At 56.2% G+C, this 8,568-nt stretch overlaps 2 protein-coding genes across 2 annotated transcripts; both read right to left on the bottom strand.

The window, feature by feature from the left end:
• Positions 1–1,584: 1,584 nt before the first annotated feature.
• On the bottom strand, positions 1,585–3,816 carry PHACADRAFT_138561 (uncharacterized protein). The gene is made up of 5 exons (XM_007392603.1): positions 3,362–3,816; positions 3,192–3,307; positions 2,259–3,141; positions 1,959–2,207; positions 1,585–1,902 (listed from the first exon to the last, which is right to left on the bottom strand). The coding sequence occupies exons 1-5, from the start codon at positions 3,753–3,755 to the stop codon at positions 1,757–1,759; spliced, it is 1,788 nt and encodes a 595-aa protein (XP_007392665.1). The 5' UTR covers positions 3,756–3,816; the 3' UTR covers positions 1,585–1,756.
• A 77-nt stretch (positions 3,817–3,893) lies between these two features.
• On the bottom strand, positions 3,894–6,125 carry PHACADRAFT_251017 (uncharacterized protein). The gene is made up of 7 exons (XM_007392602.1): positions 6,021–6,125; positions 5,854–5,971; positions 5,724–5,798; positions 4,933–5,674; positions 4,730–4,875; positions 4,229–4,669; positions 3,894–4,138 (listed from the first exon to the last, which is right to left on the bottom strand). Exons 2-7 carry the CDS (start codon positions 5,942–5,944, stop codon positions 4,134–4,136), a joined length of 1,500 nt encoding a protein of 499 aa, XP_007392664.1. The 5' UTR covers positions 5,945–5,971; positions 6,021–6,125; the 3' UTR covers positions 3,894–4,133.
• Between the last annotated feature and the right edge of the window lie 2,443 nt (positions 6,126–8,568).

Here is an 8,568-nt window from a genome sequence, read left to right as displayed (position 1 = left end):
AGTTGGGCTCGCATCAGGCAATTGAAAGATACCGCAAATCCACCTCCCCACTGCCATACACCTCCACCCCATGTCGTGCATTTCGGGGTATGCCATGTTCTTACACTTACACACCTCCGCAGTGGTCCTGTCTAGCTTTCACGCAAGCACCGGGTGCACGTTGCGCTCGAACGCACCCTCGAAATCTCCAGCACAAGCACAACCACGAGCGCCTGCAGCTACGCGGGGCATATTGTGAGCCGCCCGCGACGTGCCTCATAGCGAGCCCGTCGCTGCTGCACGGGTATCGCAAGAAGGGCGGTTAACGGGTTGCGCATCCGAGATTACCAGCCGCATGTCCTGCGCTGTTTCCTGCGCTGGATGCATAGCGGTTTTAAGACTTAGATGAGTGATGCCCCCGCAGATCATATAGTACTATTCTGACTCTATACATTATAGATTTACCTCTTGTGTCTATCCCCTACCACAGCAGAATGACTCTAGTGTAGTATACACCAACATGTACTGTACAGTTGTGTGCCTAATATATTTCTTCTGTCAATCTATTCCCTGTGAGTGAGTGTGCAAAGCCCGGGACGCCGTCTGCTGGTATCTACAGGCAGGCTGCGACAGCGCCACGGTGTGCTGCTGAATGTTTGCAGGCTGCCACGGTGTGTTGCCAAACTTATGCAGGCTGCCACGGGTGCTACGGAGACATGGCGGGAGACTACTGGTTGCAGGGTAATAGGGGTCAGTTCCACCGGGCTGCTGGAACTACGGAGCTCACGGGGCGCTTCTGGTCTCGGACTCTTTTTCCTGATGCCGCAGGCTGTGAGGTTTGCTCTGGTCTTGATACAACAGCCAGATTCTGTCACGGTCTAACCTTGCAGACCTGGACAAATGACCTACCACTGGCACGAATTTATTGCCAAATATTCATCGGCTGTCATCTGTGTTGCTCTGGATCTCTTAAGAAAGAAAACTCTCAGATGATATGCCTTGCCATGTGCTGAGCCTCTAGCGAACGAGCTATCATATATCTGTATCGCCACTGTGACCTGTCTCATTCTACTTTATTCCATGAACAATCGAGGCCTTTCTCGTCAGACTGACACGTTTCTGCTGTGGGTGCAGCACCATAACTTATACGACAGGCGTCTACACAATTCCATACATCGGAAAGCTTGCTCAAAGAAATACCTCAAGAGTCAAGACTCGTGCAGCGCCGAAAATGCTCAAATTCTTGTCATAAGCTGTGCTTACGTAGACGTCGCACTCGATCAATACCGATACCTGCACCAGTCGCGTAAAACAGAAATCGATCTCCAATCCTATCAGCACCGTCCGGGCCTTGTTCGTGAGAAAGTAATGTTGGCGGAAACACATCTTCAGCTATGATGTTGTCTTATTTAGAACTTTATAAAATGTAGATCTACCGAGGCTATGTGCATTATTGTTATTATGAATTCACCAGGCATAATGATCATGCCAGATAGCGACGACTCGGCGCTGATGCCAGGCTACTTTGTTCTGCGCGAGCGGCCTTAGGAATTAGACTTTTGCTGTCATGGCTAATAGTCATTAACAAGTATTACTTACCCCTTTACAATTTGCGCGTTTCGCAAATAGTTACTCAGATAAGCTTTAAGATGTAAGGAATGATACGACAGCAACACGGTATACTATTGCCGCACCTTCCGTTGGAGAACGCTACAAGCCGCCAACGTGTTTACGTGTCGAAAGTAATGTAATATACAGCCTAAAGAAAGGTTAGAAATCATTCCTCGTGTTTTTCTTTTTCAAGCTGAACATGATGCCCCTCGACGTCAATGACTTCAACACTGGGTTCATCGCCGCCATCGTCTTCGTCCTCCTGTGGCAGCACCTGGTTCAGAACAGCAGCGACGATACCTGCGACGAGGACTGGGAGATGTTAATCAGTAAGAGTGCTTCACATCCGGGAAATACAGAGTACTTACACGGTGTACTGAGCACGATCGTAATCGAGTCGAAGAAACCCTGTAGGCCCTTGTTCGGATGGCTCACGCCGTCGAACAAGTGAGTAAAGATGCTCGGCACAAGCAGGTCGCCGATGCCGAACGACAGAGCGGCCGCGAGCACGAAGCGATCCCGGCGCGTGAAGCGGCAATATGAGAGCACACGAATGCCCGACACTGCGACTGACGCAAATAGAAACGTCGTCACGCCGCCGAGCACGGGGTTTGGTACTGCAGTGCGCGGTCAGCCGATATTGGGAGGGCAAATGGATTGGAACGCACTTGCGAGGAAGACACCCGAAATCTTGCCTAGGACGCCAAACAAGATGAGGAACATGCAGCAGAAACGCCCCGCGGTGCGGTTCGCACAGCGCGTGATCGCAATAACGCCGTTGTTCTGTGCGAAGATCGACAGCGGTGTGACGGTGAACAGCGCGGAGAGGAACCCGCCGATGCCGTCACTGAGCACCCCGCCCTGGATCCGCGTGTCGAACTCTTCGCCGTCGACGGCCACACGCGACACCTCGGCAGACGCGGTGATGTCGCCGATCGCCTCCATCGCGACTGACATGTACACGGCCAGCATCGGCAGGATCGCCGGCGGGTACACGCGCAGCTTGAACCGGTGCACCCACAGAAATGTAACTGCTGGCGCGCTCGAAATCGTGCTCCCGTCGATGTAGCCCGCCGCGCCGGCGACGATGCAGCCTACCGCAAGGCCGACGATGATGGATGCGTTCTTGAGGAACGGCGAGCCGAAGAGCTCGGTGAGGATAATCGACACGAACGATAGGAAGCCGAGCCCGATGAACTCAGGCGAGCCCCACGGGAGAGGGCGCGGCGCAGAGATGTCTGGGCAGAGCGCGTAGAAGCCCGACGTGGGCCTGCTCATGCAGTCGTTCGAGCCGCCGCCCCAGTCCGGGATGCCCGACGAGCCGATGAGCGATGCACCAATCATGAGGATGACCGTGCCGGTCACCATTGGCGGAAAGACTTTCTGCAGGATACGAGGCGGAACGAAGGACATGAATATTTCGAGGAAGGAGCAGATTATTGACGTTCCTAACACCATGCCGTAGGCGTCTGGACATGGACCGCGCGTGACGGTACCATCTGCGGCGGTGGTCGAGGGGCATGTTCCGTTCGCGTACATAGCATTAAATATCTGTTTAACAGTTAGACGGTAGGCGGACAATGAAGACGTAGTGTGCGTACCGCGTCCGCCGTACTCAGCGTCGCAAAGCTCGTGCCCACCACGGAAATCAGCCCGGTGCCGAGGTAATAGTTCTTGAACAGATGCAACCTCGACATTTGCACCAGACTGAGAATTCCTACGCCAACTGCGATAAGCGGCCGAAAGAACAGCGAGCACTCAATAGACTCACCACACCCGATGAGCGACGCCGAGATCATGTACGCCGACGTCTCCGCATCCAGGTTCAGCGTGCTCGCAAAGATGATCGGCGGCGTGATGAGCCCCGCGAGCATCGCGAGCGCATGCTGCAGGCCGCACGCGAGCGCAAGCACGAGGGGGAGGTCCGAGTCCAGCGCGTAGAACGGCGGCGTCGTTTTCCGCTTCTTCCGGCCGAACGCGCACGGCAGCGTCGGCGTGCAGAGCCACGCGTAGTCGTAATCGCCGAGCCAGCCTTCCTTGGTGGTGATCTTGTGCGCGAGGCGGTCAAGCCGCGCTCGCACCGCACTCGTGCGACCCGCTTCGTGCAGCGATGGAGATGGCACACGACCGGGCTGCTCCTTGGTGATGGAGTGGTGGTCAGACATGGCTCCGACCGAGCGATCTGCGTTGGGGTCGAAGGCGGGGTGCGAAGGTACCCCCGGGAATAGGCAGTCGGTGGTCGAAGGCAAAGACGGAGCCGATGAATGGGGTCATGGATTGCCTTCGTTGCTTATTAGAAATTTGATAAATACTAGATAGGTATGGTTGCTCCTGCGCGTGACCCAGCGATGTTATCTCTGGTGGTGGCGGCTTGATAGCTTGCCTGGAAAATTTTCTGGCTGTCCTCATTGCGGCTGGCCAAAGTCGAGGCTGCTCTCTCCCGGGAACAGATGCGATAAGGGAGCGTCCAAAGATAACGTCGGGCCCACGTGACAGGAGAGCGGGGGCACGTGACACACGCGTCGCGCAAATATTGCGGGCGATTAGCCTATTGCGAATTCAAATAGCATACATTGAATACAAAATACACGAACTTCGTCAGAACGAGTAGAAGACGACGAAGGCGATCAGCTCTCACCCTCCTCTTCGTCGATATCCATCTCCTCGTCGGGCTCCGACCCATCGTGCTCGCCATTCCGCCCGCCCAGCTCCATCATCTCCGTGACGCTCACCCGCGGCATCGCCAGCCCCTCGTTCGACACCAGCACCCGCTGCATCCTGTCGTCCCAGTGTGCCGCGCTCTGGAAAAACCGTCGCTTGGTGGTCGCCGACCTGGACCCGCCGTTCAGCTCCGCCGGGTGCCAGCCGCAGCCAAACTCGTCGAGCCCGTCCTCGCCGAACCGGGACACGTCCAACAGCCGATTTGTGACGATGCTCATGCGCTGCTTCTCGGCACGGACACGCCGCGCCGACCGGTTGACACGCTTGCTCGATGACGAGTCGTCCGAATCTGACTCGGGCGAGTCCGACGAGTCTGACGTCGGAGGCTCCTGTAGCTGGTGCACGAACCGCATGTGTTCTGCCCGAAGAAGAGTGTCAGTGCGTGGGTCCGCGGGTTCCGACGATCCCCTTTACGTACGCGCTAGCCGCTCGTCCAGCTCGTCTGTCTTGGACGGTTCTTGCGACGAGAATCCCAGGTGTTCCCCGACGCTCTCGCGGGGAACGTCTTGCAGCCCGACTGATGGCGCCGGCCGTAGCTCGGAAAGATGCTTTAGTGCGGTCTCCCTGCGTGCGCTCCGTTAAGGATCGCATCCGGCACATAGCTCTCGCACTCGCACTCACCGCACCCGATCCAGCGATCCGTCCTTGGTGTTCAAGTCCTCCATGTTGTTCTTCACGACCTCGAGCCGATACCGCGGTCCGAACCATTCAAAGTACTCGTTCCACGGCATGTTCGGGTCGATGCTGTCCTCGATCCCGAGCGCGCACGCCGTCTCGAACGCCCACGTCCGCGCAACATTCTTCACTGTATAGCCACCACCGCCGAGCAACATGAACGGGATCCCAAGCTTGCGCACAAACTGCACGCAGTTAGCATGCCCTTGCATTGTGATGTTAAAACACCCGAGTTTGTCGCCCGCGAGCGAGTCCGCGCCGCACTGGAGTACGATCGCGGACGGCCGGTAGACCTCATTGATCTTGGTGACGATGGGCTCGAAGACGCTCTTGTAGGCTTCATCGGTGATGCCGTCCTTCAACGGGATATTAATTGCGTATCCCTTGCCCTTGTTGCGACCTCGGTCTTCTTGGGTGCCGGTACCGGGAAAGTATTCGCCGAACTTGTGGAACGAGCAAGTCATGACGCGGTCCGTGGTGTAGAATGCCTCTTCGACGCCGTCGCCGTGGTGACAGTCGATGTCAATGTAGAGTACTCTTGGGTGTGATCGGAGAAGTTCAAGGATGCCGAGGACGATGTCGTTGACGTAGCAGAAGCCAGACGCTTCGCGTTTCTTCGCGTGATGTAGGCCGCCGGCCCAGTTGATTGCGATATCGACTGCACCGGACGTGAGACGCGTTGCAGCCTCTATTCCACGTCAATAACCATGACAGAAGCCGACAGTTAGATTACGCACCTATCGAACCCCCAGCAGACAACGAACAGAACTCGAACAGGCCCTCCCACGCCGGATTATCGTCGCCCACCAGGACTTTGTACCGCATTCTCAGCATGCATGCGCATGATAGCCCGTAGACAGTGCTTACAGCGAGTTCCATGGTATGTGAGATCCTCCGTCGTCTCTGGTGATACTCTTGAAAGGAAGTGCACATATTCGTCGGTGTGAAATCGGGTCATTTCTTCGGCGGTAGCTCGTTTTGCTCTCTAGTCACGCGAGTTCAGCTTTATGCCGGGCTAAAAACTTACAACGTACCAGGACATGCATCCTGTCCAGCATTCCGTACGCCGAAACCAGCTCGTGTGTTATCCTCATCCTCTGGGGTTTCATGGGATGCCCAAGACCGTAAGTGTACGCGCCGACATCGGCTGACCGATAAAATGAGCATCAGGAGAAGATAAATGAGCATTAGCACTTGCAGTCATAATAATACGCGACTCGTTGCTTCGACATGGAGGAGACAAGTGAAGTGTTGTGAAGAGAAGCAAGGGCCGAGGAGGCAACGCGCGAGCAGCCGCGTGCGCCCTGAAGCGCGCCAAGGGCGGGGTCTAGGCGCCGCGCGGTCCACGTGCACCACGTGTACTTTAGCTCGGACTCTTCCCCTCTATCCAGGAAAGGAAGGTATCGAAGTTGGACTTAATCTCGCTTGCTGACGTCCTGCATTTTCGGACGGCCCCTGCGCGGGGCCACAATATTCGGGTGCAATACCGAAAATCACGGTGAGCACTGCCGTCTCTACCGGAGAAATGTTCGGATTTACCGCCGGCTGCGTATGTCGTGGTGAATTGTCTACTTGTTAGCGAGGATTAGCGCGCCGTTACTCAGGCGGCGACGGCCTTCGAGCAAATTTTTTCCGGCGGAATTACATACAGTGAGACTATTGCTTATCTTAGACCTGCAGACTGGAGTGCTTCGAGACACCGTTGGAGTTTTGATCGTCACCGTATTTCCATTTTCGCTGACGTCTATGGTCAGATTCGTCATCGTCGGCCGCAAGACGAGCCGGGGCGCGAACATAGCCTTGGTTGCGACGGCGGACGGGATGCGAAAAAGGAGAAGAAATGGTGAGACACTCTGCTACACAGTACTGGGCCGATGAATCCTCAAACGTCTTGGCAAGCTGATCCCGCCACTATCGACACTCGGGGTGAGGCGGACGGCCGGTGTAAACCCCCAAATAAACGTGTTTAGATGTTGACTCTCTGCATTCTACAGGTGTCACGGAGCACTCGCCATGTAGTAATTATTGCCTCAAGAGTCTTGCTTTCCGGTGGTCGCAAGAGATGTGGCATGGTTTGTAAGCGTCAGTCAACCTGAACACACCCGCAGCCGACTAAATGCTTCGCTTCTTGACGTGTGGCATTAACCAGGACTATTGTCTTCGATGTTTGGACACGCACAAGATTATGTATGGGCTGGTTTGGAAGGCGACAATCAGAAGCAGCCTGCCGTGTGGCACGTCGCTATCATCTCACCTCCATCTCCCGACAATTCCGGAGTGCCCGCTAGAAGCCAGCTCTGAAAGGGAGTCGCGCTCAAGGAAATGCAATTAGTCTTCACCGCTAAACAACGCCGCACGCAGTACGCTCATGGTCGCAACTTGCCGGGAGATGGCTCCACAAACCGGGGGCGCACACCGTTACTCCTGCCCACTCACCGTCTGTAGCGCAATTGCCGCTGTCTCATACTACGGCATTTCGAACGTCGATGCTCGGAATACGGCTGTGCATACCGAAGCGTGCGCCCCATAGTCGTCACAATGGCACCGCGTACGGCGCACTGGCTCCATGGCAGATGGCTGCGCAGAGGACGAATTCCCACAGTTGCCCGTTGTGCCGTACAAGTCGCAGCACACCGTACTGAAGCAATAGAACGTCCTGGAGCCGACTCTACCGTGTCTTCATTTCTCTTATGCTCGTCCTATCAGACCCTGACACTTAAAAACGCCAGACGTTACCGGCAGATCGCACCCGCATCGTAGGTCCGTTTGGGATCCTCAGGGTGCCACACTGTTGCTGAAGCGTCTTGTTCAGATGCAAGGTTAGCCGCGCATTCATAAAGCGCGGGAAGCAAGCGGGGGGTCGATCCGGATACGGAACTGCGATGCTGGCACGCTGGAGCGTAAATTAAGGTCGAGATGCAACTCACAGGAGGCGTGGATTTGTCACTGCCTACAAGGGAAGTACGTTGGCGGGATGCTAGAACTTGGAAGAACACTTTGGGCCGCTAACTTTCCGCCTCAACGAATAATGGACTTTCCATGCGTCTGTCAGCCTGTGCAAACGACGCACCAACCGCTGGCACTCTTGCGCACAGCAGGATGCGCTCGATGTTGCGGTACCGATGCTGAGGAATGGACAGCGGGTAGTTGCAGGTACGTGGCCAATCACATTCCATCTCTTGTCCATACACGGCGCCACCAAAGCCGCCCAATGATCCCGCCCTTACGTAGAGCGAGCCCATTCAGTGCCTGTGCCACCACCAGCAGCTCATTCTCGCGCCTGGAGAAGCAGCCGGGGGACGTGCAGGCCAGCAAGAAGAGGATTGGGCCACTCTTGCGCCGCCGAGAAGCTCCATCTGACAGTTCGCTCAGGGTCGCGCGAGGGTGGAAGCGGACGGAAGCACCGCCATCCCCTTCACGTTCGTCAGCGCGTGGCGCGGGCTTCGCGCCGCGCAATCTCAGCCACCCCCCGCCGCCGCGTGCCAAAGCGTAAATACTCCTATTTCGAGCCAAAAGCCAACGCGCGCCACCCGGCCTCGTTCGCGCCGCAGCGAGCGCGGACGTCTTGCTCTCCTCGCTCCC

Source organism: Phanerochaete carnosa (genome assembly GCF_000300595.1).
Source record: "Phanerochaete carnosa HHB-10118-sp unplaced genomic scaffold PHACAscaffold_2, whole genome shotgun sequence".
NCBI lineage: Eukaryota > Fungi > Basidiomycota > Agaricomycetes > Polyporales > Phanerochaetaceae > Phanerochaete > Phanerochaete carnosa.
Note: the sequence above shows the minus strand (reverse complement) of the source record. Positions and strands in the feature narration are given on the sequence as shown.

What these genes read in the sequence shown, in the direction of transcription:
- PHACADRAFT_251017 (XM_007392602.1), bottom strand. Translation starts at nt 5,944, where the DNA reads ATGACCCGATTTCACACCGACGAATATGTGCACTTCCTTTCAAGAGTA. An exon ending in CACATACCATGGAACTCGCT is followed by an intron (nt 5,799 to 5,853) that starts GTAAGCACTGTC and finishes TGCGGTACAAAG; the next exon opens with TCCTGGTGGGCGACGATAAT. An exon ending in GGATCGCTGGATCGGGTGCG is followed by an intron (nt 4,876 to 4,932) that starts GTGAGTGCGAGT and finishes GAGCGCACGCAG; the next exon opens with GGAGACCGCACTAAAGCATC.
- PHACADRAFT_138561 (XM_007392603.1), bottom strand. Translation starts at nt 3,755, where the DNA reads ATGTCTGACCACCACTCCATCACCAAGGAGCAGCCCGGTCGTGTGCCA. An exon ending in TTCGGGTGTCTTCCTCGCAA is followed by an intron (nt 2,208 to 2,258) that starts GTGCGTTCCAAT and finishes CGCGCACTGCAG; the next exon opens with TACCAAACCCCGTGCTCGGC. An exon ending in GATCGTGCTCAGTACACCGT is followed by an intron (nt 1,903 to 1,958) that starts GTAAGTACTCTG and finishes AACATCTCCCAG; the next exon opens with TCCTCGTCGCAGGTATCGTC.